Source organism: Musca autumnalis, unplaced genomic scaffold, assembly GCF_047663935.1.
Source record: "Musca autumnalis isolate F117 unplaced genomic scaffold, ASM4766393v1 scaffold_3, whole genome shotgun sequence".
Classification (NCBI taxonomy): Eukaryota; Metazoa; Arthropoda; class Insecta; order Diptera; family Muscidae; genus Musca; species Musca autumnalis.
Genome location: NW_027411866.1, coordinates 262,014,565 through 262,031,449, shown reverse-complemented (window position 1 = coordinate 262,031,449; position 16,885 = coordinate 262,014,565). Strand labels below are relative to the sequence as shown.

The 16,885-nt window shown below is 35.5% G+C and overlaps 1 protein-coding gene across 8 annotated transcripts in view; it reads left to right on the top strand.

The window, feature by feature from the left end:
* Nucleotides 1-16,885, top strand: part of Neto (Neuropilin and tolloid-like) — a 151,448-nt gene that overhangs the window by 84,560 nt on the left and 50,003 nt on the right. For all 8 annotated transcript variants that reach the window (XR_012411853.1, XR_012411852.1, XM_073978375.1 and 5 more), the window contains one exon: nucleotides 16,403-16,488. Coding sequence is in view for 6 of the 8 variants with exons in the window: in XM_073978375.1 (XP_073834476.1) it covers nucleotides 16,403-16,488 (86 nt within the window). In the remaining 2 variants the exon portion in view is untranslated. The remainder of the gene's footprint in view (nucleotides 1-16,402; nucleotides 16,489-16,885) is intronic.

The window sequence follows — 16,885 nt, the reverse complement described above, 5'->3', positions numbered from 1 at the left end:
ATTGTGCCACTTCTTTTGACGTTTGCCTCTCGTATAACCTTTTCTAGCAGGATGTTGAAGAGGTCACACGAAAGGCTGTCTCCTTGTCTGAAACCTCTTTTGGTACCAAACTCTTCGGAGAGGTTCTTTCCTATTTTAACTGAGGACCTCGTGTCAGTTAAAGTCATTTTACAAAGCCGGATGAGCTTTGCGGGAATACCAAATTCAGACATGGCTTGGAATACCTTTGAGCGCAGCGGACTGTCGAAGGCTGCTTTATAATCGACAAAAAGGTGGTAGGTGTCGATCTGCATCGCTTGGGTCTTCTCCAGGATTTGCCGCAGGGTAAATATCTGGTCAATGGTGGACTTGCCAGGTCTAAAGCCGCATTGGTATGGTCCAATAATCTCGTTGACCATTGGCTTTAGTCGTTCGCACAATATCCCTGACACGATCTTGTAGGCAATAGGGAGTAGACTTATGCCCCTATAATTAGAGCATACAGTCTTATCTCCCTTCTTGTGGACGGGGCACAGGATACTCAGGTTCCAATCGTCGGGTACTCGTTCTTCCTGCCAGATGGTGCTAACTAGCTGATGAATACACCTTATCAGCGTGTCGCCTCCGGTTTTGAACAGCTCGGCTGGTAAGCCATCGGCCCCTGCTGCCTTATTATTCTTCAGCCGATTTATTGCTGTCTTTACCTCATCTTGGCTGGGCGGTATACATTCAATACCATCTTCTGGGATTGGGACTGTGGTATCTTCGTCGTCTTCGCTGCTATTGGATACCAACAGATTTGAAAAATTTTCTTTCCATATCCTGAGTACACTATCTGTATCAGTTACCAAATTACCTTGCTGGTCTCTACAGGAGGATGTGCCTGTACCAAAGCCATCAGTTTGATGCTTGACTCTTTGGTAGAATTTTCGAACTTCATTCTGGCTCCTGTACATCTCGATTTTTTCACACTCCCGCTTTTCCATCTCTCTCTTTTTCCTGCGGAAAAGACGTTTCTCCTCTCTCCTTTTCTCCCTGTATCTCTCTCGTGCGCTACGCGTTGCTACGGATTGTAAAGTAGCCTTATATGCCGCATTTTTCTCTTCGGTGGCAGCACGACACTCCTCATCATACCATGGATTCCTTGGTGGAGGTCTCTGGTATCCAAGTATGGATTTTGCGGCTGTTTGCATGGAGTGGGCAATGCTTTGCCATTGCGCTGATATGTTATCGGGATGAGGAGGGCTTTGATTAAGCAATTGGGCTAGTTGAGTGGAATATGCTGTGGCTATCTGTTGTGATTGCAGCTTACCGATGTCTAACTTTCGTGTTGTGTCTGTTCGTACTTTGTTTGCTACGTTTAAGCGGGTGCGTACCTTTGCTGCAACAAGGTAGTGGTCCGAATCAATGTTTGCGCCTCGGAACGATCGTACATCCAACACGCTCGATGAATGTCTTCCATCTATCACAACATGATCAATTTGGTTTCTTGTTTTCTGATCTGGAGACAGCCAGGTGCCCTTATGAATATCGAGATGATTAAATCTGGTACTGCTAACTACCATGTTTTTTGCAGCTGCAAAGTCTATCAGCCTCATACCATTGTCAGATGTTTCACTGTGGAGACTGAATTTCCCGACTGTTGGGCCAAAGATATTCTCCTTTCCAATTTTGGCATTAAAATCGCCTAGAATGATTTTAATGTCATGGGCAGGGCAACGGTCATATGTTTCTTCTAAGCGCTCGTAAAATATATCTTTGGTCTGTTCATCCTTTTCTTCAGTGGGAGCATGAGCGCAAATAAAGCTAATGTTGAAGAATTTAGCTTTTATTCGAATTGCAGCAAGTCTTTCATTCACTGGAGTGAAGCTGGATACAAGATGTTTTAGTCTCCGACTAACTACGAATCCACAACCAAACTCATGCTTTACGTCATGGCAGCTATAATACAGTGCGTCACCTTTAGGTGTTGTTGTGACGCCTTTCCCAATCCATCGTATTTCCTGTATGGCAGTAATATCGGTCTTGTACTTTTCAAGTACGTCTGCCAATGCGAAGACTGCACCTTCTCTATAAAGAGTGCGAACATTCCAGGTGCAGATTCGCAGATCATGGTCCTTAAAACGTTTGCGGGGTTCGTCAACTTTAGAGGGGTTTGTTTTTCTTTTCTTTCGTTTTTTCATAGTAGGCTGTTTTTTCTAGGGGAGGGTTACTAACCCGACGCCCAAACCCAAGTTTTTAACGTTCTTATGGGTGAACGCGCGGCACATGTTAGCTCACTACCTTTAACGGGTGTTAAAGGCAGTTCCCCAGGTGACACCACGGGGAGGTCAGTGTCCACTTGGGATGAAAGAGGGACCAAGATAAATCCTGGGCTTTGCCATGTTAAAACCGGTCAGGACCGTTCCTTGGTATCTTCCATCCCCTACATCACCCCTTTTTATGTTACCTTAGAAATGCAAAATATCAATCCATTTTGTCTGATCGAAATTTTTACCACAAAAAAGTAGTGATAAGTGGAGGCAATCCCTTAAATAAGTGTTAAGGAAACCTAAAATTTTGGTCCTTATTGTATTTATATGAGAAAAATAAATGTTTCATTTAAAGTCCTGATTTTTAAACTCCACAGTAGCACTTCATATAAGGGAGGTGGAACACGATTGATAAAAAGTGTTTTGGTTGAAATGTGACAAAACGTGTTCCATGTGACACAAACTGCCAAAAACATGAAAAAAATATTCCATGGAACAATTCTGCAACTTTTTTCAATTATAAAAATTGGCCATAACTTCTAGACTATCACAGATATCTGACTAAAATAAACTATTGATATATTCTATGAGTTTAGTAAGTAGAACTGAGCTCTTAAAGTATTGGATTAATGCACCATTTTTATCCTGTATGGCCTTAAACATTAACTTGAGTTTTTCTCGAATCAGGCAAGTGGCGTATGGAACACTTAAGCATGACACCGACGATTTGTTTATGAAAATTCCAAGACAGTCCCTAGGTTGAGAGAAAATTACATTGTATCAATTTGTCATTGATTTTCAACCAACGTAAGACTTCATTGTATTAATGAAGAAGTTTCATTGAGTTTCATAAAATAACTTTCATTATTGTTTCATAATATTAATGTGAAAGTTTCATAGCAACAATAGAATTGTAACTTCCAACTACTTTATTGCATTAATACAGAAAGATCATTGCAGAAAGATCATTGAAACTTTTCATTTATTCAATGAAACTCTACGTTGGTTCAAAATCAATGAAATTATTTCCTTTAAGTGTAGACATTTGTCAAAAGTATAAATGTATTAGTGAATTAGTATCTTTGCTATTGTCTGCCCAAAATTGTTCATTCAAATTTAATTATATTTAGAAGGTTTTATCGCCATTTCCAACGAGTTGGCTACAATTGGACAATTTCCAACCAATTCGCTATTTCAATTTATTTTCTCATTTTTTATTCCTTTAATTAAAAATTACCTATAATTTTGAGGCTTGTTTTGTCTTTACTCGGTTCGGGTGTCAGTGCGCTTAAACAAAGTATTATCGTTAAAAGTGACTGCAATTTTAAATTACCAAGAAAACCAAAAACAAAATTACTGTCTGTACTGTGATTTCAATAACACTGAGAGAGAAGATTGTGTTACATACAATGGTCAAGCCCCATGGGGGCAAACCTGTGGCACGTCGAGCCCCCAACCCATTACTTTCCAAATCCAAAGCTAAATCAAATCGACCGTTATATTCATCGATATCGATGTCTAATCTACCTAATTGTTGGAAGCATCGGTTACCTCCTCACATTGTTACTAATTCACGAGTATGTATGAGAGAAATCCAGGTAATAACCGACGATGACTGTTTATACAAACAAACATCCATCGGAACAAAAATTTTCCCACAATCGCAGGAGAAGTATGAGTTTTGTATTAAAGCACTAAAAGGAGCTCTTATTGAGTTCCACACCTTCAACCCAAAGGGTCATAAATTATACACCATATTATTGTATGGTTTACCAAAAGTAAATGTTAATGACATTAAAGAGGATCTTAATAAATACAACATTCCCCCAAACATCTGTGACTGAAGTTCAGACAAAGTTCAGTAACAGAAAATCGTTCAATCCAAGTCACCTTAAAAATATGAAAACTATTTGCAAGATAATCGTTACTTGGAAAAAAACATTAACCAAAAAAGGCCTACCCAGTGCTGGAACTGTCTGATGTATGGCCTGGGAGGTGATCATTATAATAGAAAACCAGCCTGTATGACTTGTGCAAAAGGCATAAAAAGTCGGAATGTCCACTAACTAAGGATAACTCTATGCAACACTGAAAATGCAAAAAAAACTGCTAGTATGCATTTTATGAGAGTACATATTGAGACTACAAAAACACTAGTAGGGTTTGGTCCTGTCAGATCCAGTTCGGATTTTATGACCTCATCTAAACCGGGCTAAAACTACAGTTTTTTGCATTTATCGGACCTGTATCTCAGAAACGATTAGGAATTTGGCCTTGCTATCTTTGGCAATATTGTAGCCCTAAACTAGTAAAACTTATCTTTTGAACAGACCACAAAAGAAAAACTCCATCTAGGGCATCAAAATCGATAAAATATAGAAAGTTTTATAAAATTGCTGAAATTCTGGCCAGTATCAGCTAAACTACTGGGAGTTGAACCAATTAACCGGTAGCTAAAATATTCCAAATAAAGATCTTAGCAATTCTTCAGAACATTTTGAAACTCTAAAATGCTTACTTCATGTTGTTTCAGCGGTATTTTGGATCATATCTTTTACAACACGTATTTCAATTACAGTTCACACCAAGAGTTTATTCTCCCATTTCGGATTTCACCGCATTATTTACGTATTTGTTAAATAGTCGTTGAAAGATATACTGAAAACAACGTGATAAACGCATTTTACAACAATGATATGTTCCAAAGAGTTGTGTATTACATTCCAGCGAATATTTTTCCAAAAGAAAACATTAAGAAAAAATTAACGGTTTTGGAGATATGTTGCGAAATGTACACGAATTTAATAAAATTTGAGGCAATAAATGTAGTTTTTCGAGTTCATTATTTCTCCAAATATTTTATTCGTTCCCTTATCTAAAAATTTGCTTCAGATGTCAGAAGAAGATTCACATTAGATTCAGAGATATAGCCCCGAAAAGCTTTAAAAAGTCAATATTTAACCATGCCATAAAATCCAAGCTGGATCTGACACAACAAAACCCAATTAGGGTTTTTGTCGTTTGGGTTTGTACTTTCCAAAAATCCTCAGTTCAAATTGTTTGCACAAGATTACCTTAAAAATGTTGCACAATGTAATAATCGCCCTCCAGTCTTCTCCTGATTCAACTGTAAACAAGCTGGGTATGATAGAACTGAACTCAGAAATATCATGACATAAGACTAAAAGTTACAAGCGAAGGGCCACGATTTCTGTGCCCAGACACACGGGAGTCACAGCAAGTGTGAAATACACACAACATGTTTCATCGGTGAACCCAAACAACAACTACAATCCCAGTTATGCTGACGCGATAAGAAATTAATGTGCAGACATTTATACAAACAACAATCATTCCTACGTTGGGCATGGAAGAAATGCTGACGCGACAAGAAATGAATGTTCTGATCTGTACAACATATACGAACTTTTTAATATTTTCTCCTCCGCTCTTGGTGAGCTAAGCAGGTGCACATCAAAAGTACAACAATTACAAGTAGTAATGTCTCTATTAAAGCATAGAAATTACTACTTGTAATAGAAACTGTGGCAGTTTAAACATTTTACATTGGAATCCAAACGGTATTACTTCATATTCAAATATGGTACAATTTGAACATATTTTGAAACAACACAATATTCATATTGCTGGTTTAAATGAAACTTTTTATAAAGACCATCATAGACAATTTTTCGAAAATTATGTCATATGTGTAGCTATACTGGTTCGCAAAGACGTCTGCCATACCCTACTAACAACAATTAACACCATATCTATTGAAAACCTTTCTATTGAAATTGTCATTAGTCAAAGTCACAACTACATATTTCCCGAGATTCACATGAGCATTTTCACATGATATTAAAACGCTTAAGCCAGACAATGCGGATTTTATACTCCTCGCAGATCTGAACGCAAAACATTCATCTGGGAACTGCATTCGCAATAACGCTGCCGGCAATGTACTTAACAACTTTCAACAATTACATAACTTTTTTGTTTACTACCTAAGCACTCCAACTTTATATTCACATCGCCCAAATACTAAGCCATCCACAGTTGATATTATTCTGTGTAATATATCCATTTCAATAACGGCCGACTCTGCGTTGCATACTCAATTTATTAAGGAATATTATTCATACAAGCACACAAATTGGAGAACTTTTAAAACTACTATTGCAAATAGCATTGATTTGGCGCATGATAACTATACAAGCAAACATACCATCGACAAAGAGCTTTACAAATTCGTCAATCTTTCACATACAGCCAGAAATCTTTCAACCCCTTTACGCAATATTCATCGCGGCAATGAAATCCTTCAGGATGTAATCTATATGATTAGTCAGAGAAAGAGGTTCAAAAGAAAACAAATTCGATCACACAACACTTTTGAATCTAACTTTTATGGTCAGTGCACCAAATTTCTCACTAAACATATAGACAAGAAACTAAATTTTCATAGGAACTGGAAATGGTCCATACTTCTGGAAAATATGAGACCAGGTGACAAGCGTTTCTGGAAAATCAGCCGTTCACTAAGGTGTAAAGGAAAACTTAAAATCCCAACCCTGAGTTCCGGATCTAAAGAATTAATTACGAATCTCGAAAAGGCTGAGTTACTAGCTGAAACGTTTAAAAAATCCCATGAGCTTACTCCAACGTACACTCACTCAATAGATCATATCGTAAATATAACATCGACAAACTTAAAATCTATGCCCCCGTGTACAAGAAATGTTAAGTACATAACGTTTAATGAATTATCAGATACTATTTCCCAATTCAAGTCATCAAAAGCGCCAGGCTTCGATAAAGTCCACAATATACATTTAAAAAATCTTCCGGCTAATGCTACAGGACTCTTGGTTATACTATTTAATAGCTGCATTCTACTGAATTACTTTCCTTCAGTTTTCAAAAACGTAAAAGTCATTGTTGTAGCTAAACCAAACAAACCTCCTAAAATCCCAACCAGCTACAGACCAATTAGCCTCTTGAGCAATCTGGGTAAATTATTTGAAAAAGCAGTACATGCTAGAATTTCGGATTTTGCATCTGACTCAAATATCATTTCTGAAAATCAATTCGGATTTCGTCGAGAGCACAGCACAACCCATCAGATTAACCGTATCAAAAAGAGAATAATTGTTAATAAAAGCAGGAGAAAATTAACTAGCTTAATCTTCCTTGATATTGAGAAGGCTTTTGACACAGTGTGGCCGTTGTGCCTGCAAAATAACTTCACATTGTTTCAATAAATCACCAAAAAGATTACCGAGACGTCAACAACTCTTTAACGGAAATGTGATTAATATAGTTGATGAAGTAAACTACCTTGGAGTCACGCTAGATAAAAAGCTCACCTTCCAAAAACATATCACATTATCCTGTCAGAAAGCAATAAAAGCTTTTCGTGCTTTATGGCCATTTCTTAACAAGCGATCTAGTCTAAGCCTGAAAAACAAGAACCTTATCTCTTACGCATCCACAATTTGGTACAGATCAGCAATAACTCGCCTTAGGAAGCTCCAGGTTATACAAAACAAATGTCTGAAGATGATACATAATAAATACTGGCAATATCCAACAATTATGCTACTGGAAGAAACGGGATATGAATTGTTCATTGATTTCATAAAAAGATTAAATAATAATTATTTTAACAAAGTCAGGAACTCACGATATCCCAGGATACGTGAGTGTATAGAAGTCCCTCAATGCTTTATTGCTCAATATTGTAAATTATCAAATTGAAAATTGCTGAATTAAACTTGATTATTTTTGAATAATCAAATTTTAATCCTTAAATTTTCCTTACATATTTGGAATTTCTATTTCGTAAACATGTTTATATGTATATTATAATAATAACTAAAAACTTACTTGCTGTAATATCATATGCAGATATATCTCATACTTTTTTGGATAAATAAACATTGAATTCAAATCAATAATAATTTTGAAAATGTAATAACCTTTAATAACAGAATTCAATCATACATCTTATGCCATTCCTATGTTCGTTTATTACAGCCATTAAAGGCTTAATGATCAATGACCCGCATTACGTGAGATTTCACACCTTTTCACAAATCATCGTATCGGCACAAGTGAAATGTAAACGTCAGCTTTTTGATGTAATTACAATTTGCACAAATGCATGACGTGTTCTCATTAATTAAAAATCAATCAAATGTTGATATCGGCACTGAGTTGTCATAAAATCTCATTAGGTTATGATAATCTGTAGGACTAACGTCGATATCAATTTGCATATAAATCATTTAAAAGCAGGACGACAAATTTGACAACACCATTACCAGCAAGTTACCATGATAGCAAGAGGGAGTCAAGACAGTTCCTTTTCTTCTTCTAAACAAATATAAAGCCTTGTCCAAATTCATTATTGGATGAACAACAAAAACTTCAGCGCCTACAAACACTACCGCTGACGACACAACAAATGAAGAATTATTACCATTTTTTATGTTTTATTAAAAAAGTTTCGAGTAACATATTTGAATTGTGTTCAAAAGTAGCTTAGCCAAGTTGGCGACATCCACGTTGTAATATAGCGGTGAAAATTGAATAGACCATAAATCAATATATTCAATAGAATAGCTAACATATCCGTCATTCGTCCCTTGATACATTGACAGCGTTTATTGATATTCATTGTTTGACTTAGGAATGGTACGATTCCCATGTGAGGGGGGCTTTTAACAAATGAAGGTGGAGTAGAAGGACAATAAATTTTGAATGTGTCTCGTCCCGTTTTGATGTGTAGATGAAATCTGTGAATACCCTGCCTTCGAGTTTATGTGGATTCCAAATATTGGCTGGAACATTGCCGCTGACGTAGAACTTTAGTGCTGTTAGTTAAGCAGTTACATACATATGTTACAACATTTTACATTGCGATGATGCCATTTGTAAAACTTCGTTAATATATGGCATGCGAAATACTGCAGTGCATATACATATGTATATGTGTGCACACATTCATACATACATATGTCTATCAAATAGCACTTTTGCTACTGCGGCAGTTAAAAGTGAACAACACTTTACAAACAGAATTTACATTTTAAATGCTGGATTGTATTTTGATGTTGGAGGAAGCAGAGGATGACGTAATCTAATCATTCTATAAATCTTTTATTACTTGTTGGTACTTTGGAATTTCTGAGTTATTTTGGAAGTTCTTCGACATTCATGTACTTAGACATTATGAAAGAAAATGCGAATGATTTTAACATAATCTTGACGATCATCGCAAACATCTAAGGCCGAGATCTACGAATCTACACGTTCCCGCACTGCATGCTCTGTGTCTTTTATCTGGACATCGAAAAACTGCAACATCAATCAATTGCTTAAAAAGCACTCCCCGTCACGATAACATACCAGCGCCATGACAATGCATTGCACACCTCATGCAAGCACATGTAGGATTTTGGGACATTTGTTGAGGAACAATAAACATAAGATACTACGATCCTATCAAATCATAAATTCGAAATCAGTCGAAAGTTAATTTTCATTTTTTTTTTTAATTTTTTATGTTTGTACATCCATAAGATATTGAATTTTAGGAGGGACTGAGGTCAACCGTGGTAGAGGCTCAAAAATACTAAAGATTCGACAATAAAATATTCACAGACTACACCCAATTTTACTACTAAAAATACGATGGTGAACACTGTACAAATTATCAATATTAAATGTATCGTTATTCCAATCCGACTAATTAATTCTAATTATTATAACTAATTAGCACTCCTCCTTGGGGCAAAATGACTTCAGCTAGCTAAGAGTTTTGTTGGGGTAAATTGTAACATTTTCGTATTCAAAATCCTTCCCTACGATGTATTATAAATTGTATCATCCGCGGTTGTTTGAAAATAAAAGTTTTATTTTGAAGACACACAACGTTTAATGGGTCATATTATTAGCACACCCTTAGATTTTTTAATATAAATCTGTTAACATACAAAAATGAATTTACATATGTATATAGAATTTAATTGGTTTGAAATAATCAATCTAAGAAGCAAAAAAAAAATAATTTATCACCCCATAATCTCAAAATATTTCCCTATAATGGGAATAATTCATAATGTACACTTAAACTTCAGAAAGTCGATTTCTGGAGTAATACTCTCAGCAGTTATGCTAACGAGGGTACATACAATACAAAATGTTCAGAAAATTTGTGCGCACGATAGCTCTTTAAGGGAGTAACCGATTTGGTCCATAGTTTGCACATCGTGAAATTTGTACCAGACTTAGATGAGGTTGCAATATTGACTCAATTGGTTCGGGTTCCTCCAACACATAATTTCGGAAAAGTTCAGTTTAGCACCTGCTCTCGAATCGCTTGACTTTTGTTGTAACCATTTGTATTCACTGCTCCCCATACGACGGTACAAGTTTGGTCAAAAAATCGCCTGAAAGATGCAAAAAACCCCTATAACACCGTGTGTAGTGGTTGGAGCGCAAGATAAATCTCTGCCGATTCGGTCCAAAATTTGGCCTTCATAATATTTTGTCTGATCTTAGTTTAAGTTCGAAGATAAGACATATCGGTCCACTCATTCAAGTACCTCCCCCCAAAAGTTCAAAAATGTTCGGAAATCCGAAAAGTGAGCGTCAATCTTATTTACATGAGAATATTCGATGCTTAAAGAGTTCGGTTTTCACTAGAAAAATCATAATTAAAAAAACTGAAAAGCGATATTGGTAGCGATCAGTAAATTTTGCAATGCTGTCAATGCGTTTTGTAATAATGAAGTGAAGCCATCTGGGTAATACTCCTCACTTAAATAATCATAAATCAATTAATTTTGATACCAAAAAGTACGGTTAAGTACCAAAAGTAATATAATTCTGACGTGTCAAAATACGTATGCCGTTTTGCTTTTGCCTCCCTATTTAAACGTCCGCCTACCTAATCAGAAATAGAGCTGGAATTTCTTTGGTACATTAATTTTTATCCCGTTTTATAAATACTGACAATAATCATATGCCTCTTAAGACAAATCGTTTGTGTCATGCTTAAGTGCTCCATACGCCATTTGCCTGAAAACTCAAGTTAATGTTTTAGTCCATACAGGCTAGATGTGGTGCAAAAATCCAATACTTTAAGAGCTCAGTTCTACTTAACTAAACTCAAAGATTATGTTAGAAGTTTATTTTAGTCAGATATCTGTTATAGTCTTGAAGTTATGGCCAATTTTTATAAATGCAAAAGGTTGTTGATTTGTTCCATAGGATCTTTTTTTCATGTTTTTGCTAATTTGTGTCACATGGAACATTTTATGCCACATTTTAACACACATTTTAATTGTGTTCCACCTCCGTTATGTGAAGTGCTGCTGTAGAGCTGAAAATTCAGGGGCTTCAATAAAACAGTTGCAGCAGAAAATAAATGCTTTAGGGACCATTGTTATATGTTTCCTTTACATTTATTTAAGGAGTGGACTCCTCCACTTTCGAAAAATATAATTTTTATTTGATTATTTTTATTGTCTTATTTCATCGTTTAATTCATTCGAAAAAAATCAATAATCGTTCTTTTATTCATTTTCTGACATATTAATTATCTTACATGTCTTTTATTAAGCGGGAGGCGTTAAATTTAAGCAAAAATAAATTTTAGTTTCATATAACAATACAACATTTCAAAATATCTTGATTTAAAAACTATTTTTCTTCAGTGTTTAAACCTAGTCCTTTAAAATAAATTGTTCCATGCGCCACATTGTTCGTAACTTGACAAAATTTGGCAATCTTTTGTTCCAAACGCCGTCATTTTTTTGTGAGGAACAATTCGTTTTTGTCTTTTTTTGTTCCATACGCCAAACGGTATGGATATGAAACAAAAAAAGTTCAAAGTTCTTCTGTTCCATACGCCAGACTTTGTGGATATGGAACAAAAAAGCTGATTTTTTTGCGTCCAAAGTGGATATGGAACATATTGACATTTCTATATCTCGAAAACTATACGAGATAAAGGAAAACCGACTAGAAATTCAGAAAGAGCAGGGTTGAAAAGTTTGAAAGGTACCTGTCACTCAAAATGTCAAAAATGGCGTATGGAACACTTAAGCATGACACCGACGAAATGTCGATCTTGTCAAAATAATTATACCTATGACTGTAGATCACTATGAACTGTTTGCCTTAATCAATTTGTTCAAATCGATCAGATCGGTATAAATAATAAAACAAGTAAAAAAGTATCAGAGATATACCCTCAGACTGTGTACATTGAAACAATTATTTCCCGAAATACGTATATATTTAGGTGGTTTTAAAACTTTTGGGCGTTTGAACCGCAAAAATGTTGATTAGGATTAAAGATCAAAAGTTTTGCGGAGGATATACTAAAAGGAATGGATCGACATTCACCGTTATGGAAGTGGATCTCCAGCCACAACATATGGTGCCACAGGTTGTTGTTTGCTCAAGAAGTATGGACTTGCCCCTAAAAAACTTTTACCATCGTAATTGAGGCAGCGAATGCAAGTTGCTTCAACAAAAATCAAAGTGATTCGAGAGCAGGTCTTAACGTGAACTTATCAGAAATTTTGTGTGGGAGGTATCGGATGGAGTTGACAAATATAGTCCATATTTGAACATGATCTATATCTGGTAGATATATTAGGATGTGTAAAGTGTAGACCAATTCGGCCATTCCCTTCAAGAGTTACCGTATGAACAATTTTTCCGAACATTTTTGAACTTTTGTGGGGGAGGTACCTGAAGGAGTGGACCGATATGGCTTATCTTCAAACTTAAACTATGTTTGGACAAAATATTACTAAGGCCATATTTTGGACCGAATCGGCAGATCCGTTCAAGAGTTATCTTGCGTTCCAACCACCTCACACGGTGTCATAGGGGTCTTTTTGCAACTTTCGTGCTATTTTCTCAGGAAGTACGGACTTGCCCTTGATGAAACTTGTACCGTCGTATAGAGGGTAGTGAATACAAGTTGTTAAAACAAAAATCAAATCGATTCGAGAGATGGCCCTAAACTGAACTTCTCCGAAATTTTGTGTGGCAGGTACCCGACGGAATGGACCTATTGAGACCATATTGGAACCTCATATTACTCTGATAGAAAGTTTACGCTACACAAAGTATGGACCAAATCGGTCACCCCCTTCAAGAGTAATCGTGCGCACAAACTTTCCGAACATTTTCGAACTTTTGTGGGGGAGGTACTGGAAGGAGTGGACCATTGTAGCTCATCTTCGAACTTAAACTAAGTTTGGGCAAAATATTACGAAAGCCAAAATTTGAACCGAATCGGTTCATCCGTTCGAGAGTTATCGTGCGCTCCAGCCAGCAGGACAGACAGACAGACGGACGGACATGGCTAGATCGACTCCAAATTGTCTGAAACACATTTCGTCCAAACATACTTGGGGTCTAAAACCATTATTTCGATGAGGCACATTTTCGTCGTATCAAAGTGTATTTACTAGGGTGGGGCGATTTGAACACCACCACGGGCGCCTGGATTTTCTGATTATAGGGATTGTACTGAGCAAAAAAGTCCACTAGACCATATGTCTACGGTGAAAATCGAGCCCCCGGATTTTGACTTGAAGTTTCTTTTCAAGGTTTTTTGGATATTTTGGCATGTATGTAACAGCCAGACCACTGAGATTTTCGATCCAACACAAAGACAAAAATTGTAGTCAAGAAAATAATTAAGAACTCTCTAGTACATCGCAAAAGCATTGGAATGCTCATTCAGGCAGTTATGGCCCCGAGAAAGTTCACATTTTTCGGAAAATATCGATAAATTACACTGTGCTACAAAATTTGACTCAAAGTCAGTGGGTGGAAATTTCCTTTTGGAGATGAAAGCCCTTGGTGAGTGTACTAAGAACGCAAAAGTAAATTTTCAGGATAGGTCAAGTTTCTGAGATAAGTTTTGGCCAAAATATCCTTGAAAAAAATTTCAAGTCAAAATCCGGGGGCTCGATTTTCACCGTAGACATATGGTGTAGTGGACTTTTTTGCTCAGTACAATTCCAAGAATCAGAAACTCCAGGCGCCCACTATCACTTTTTTCCTTCCATACAATTCGCCCCGGCCTAGTATATACCCTCCTTAGCCTAAAGGCTGAGGGTATAAAAAGTTTAAAATTTTCCTTATGCAAGCAGATTGGAACTCATTGCCAAACGAAAGGGACTGAATATGCACAAAAATACTGAAAATTATCACCAAATTAGTTGTGTACCAGAACCTGTAGAACTATGTTTCCAATTTTGTGCAAGAAGGTCGTTTCCGAACTCCACAAACTAGCAAAACTTGCAATTCTCTTTACAAAACTTCATTGGGGGGAAACACTGGCATCTGATTGTCTAATGCGTTGATTTTCGTTCAGATTTTGTAATTTTTGCAATTTCCTTGTACTTTTTGAACAATTTTGTATTGGATATATTGACATTTCACTCTCTATTTTATAAAATGATACTGGTTGCTGACATTTGTTGTATAACTTAAACCCTTAATTTCCCCCACCACCATATAAAGGTTTCAGTAACATAAAGCTCATGTTATAGTTACAATTTTGTTCTTTAAAATAATAACTGTTTCAGTGATGTTTTTCTTGAAATCGAAAAAGGTAATTCTTGAAAATGGATTAACAATAATATGTTATATTTTACATCTCGAGGTACCCGTTTTTGGAATGTACATCATTTTTGCCGAAATAATGTTAATCGTCGTCGCATATGTTACCGGCATTATAATGTAAGGGTTATGCGTCTACAACAATTGTTGCCATCGAGACCCAAGCAGTTAAAGATGTTATTCGCACATCATAAAACTAATGTGTTTATATTGTTATAAAATATTACATATGTATTATATGTATGTGTATGTGCGTTTACGTTTCACATGTGAACCCTTTCATCGTGACGTGTTATTTCATCACTTCATAAAGTTTCGAACTTGGTATAAGTAAAGAGGTAGATTTAAATGAAAAAAATCTATAGAACCCTTGTTTTCCTGAATTCATAAAACTTCAAAATTAGTAAACAAAAAGGCAACAAGTGGGTTTGTTTACAAAATACCAATTTTGAGCATTTTATAAAAATCGCGAGAATGAATGAAGGGCCACGGTTTCTCCACATAATCGAGTTGTGGATATGATAAAATGTTTGTTTCATTAATAAACTGAAGGATTTCTTCCATACATATGTTCTAAAACCAATTTTGAAAATCATTGAATTCAATTGTTTTTAAAATTGTTGGCATATTATTCAAACATCACACACACATACAAAGATTGTGTATATTGTTTTGATGTTTTAGGAACAGTCGAAAGAAAAAAATTTAAATTGACAGAAAGCTTTAGCTAACCTTTATTATTAAACCATGGTTTCGAACACATTATTCTCAATAAAGGATCACCATAAGTATATATGTATGTATGTGCGTACATAATGTATGTACAAAGTAAATATTGTAATCATTGAAATGTGACTACATATTAACTTTCGCAACTACAGACAATAAGACGAACGTTAAACAACAATAACAACTGAAACTTTTATTAGTGCCTAGAAAGAAAGTTTCAAAATGAAAATTGTAATTCTGAAGAAACCCCAAAACCTGAGAAACTATTTTCTTTTACGTGGAATTCGAATACTACATATTTTGGCACTTTTTACCTATTTCATATAGGCATAAAATGAGGTCGCGCAAAGTTGTAATTAAGTTTGTCTTGGTAATTAAAACTTATTCTTTGTAAAGTAGCTAATTAATCGAACACTTAACGGCGGCAAGGAACACAGGATTAATGGGGAGAAAAGTTTTGTATTTTATAACTATTTACACTTAAATAACATTTATCTAAGGAAGAATCAAAATAAAGCAGCATAAGAATTAAATTCAATTATTGCTTCAATGTGGGATTTATTTAAATATAATATTGCTTAATTGTCTTTTTAAAAGTATAAACAATTAAAAAAAATTATGTCGGTTTTAGATTAAAAGCAAATGTTCACTTAGAAATAAAGAAGAATACAAACACAGACAATCTACAATAAAACTTTATGAATTTTCTCTCTCTGCTTTAACAATAATCTTGCTTAACAAAACTCATATTCTCTAACATCGTACGTTTTATATCTTTGCAGCACAAAAGGGACAGATAATTCGGCTGGATTTTCGCAATTCATTTCACATAGAAGAAAAGGAGGACTGCAAATTTGACTTTTTAGAGGTAAGTTGTGGTACATAATCTAAACGGAATGGTGGTAAATAGCACCATGTGCATTTTAAGGCTTATTCCTAGAAGACAACTGTTTATTTGGTTTGCAGGAATACAGTCAATGGTTAGTGATCTATTCTAAAGAATAATGAATGAATGATCTATTCTAAAGATAAATTTAATTTGCGGGTGTTTGTTTCACTTACCATTTTTCGTGGATGTGACAAATTAGAGGAAGTATGAGATGAAATTGGAAAAATCATCTATGTTCTTCAAGAATATATTGACACACTTAATAGAATAAAAACATGTAATCAATGGATCAATTTTAATTCGCCAGATTCCCTATTAACAGTCCATCATTTTGTATAGAAATCGACCGAGAATCGACATTGATGAATTATTCACT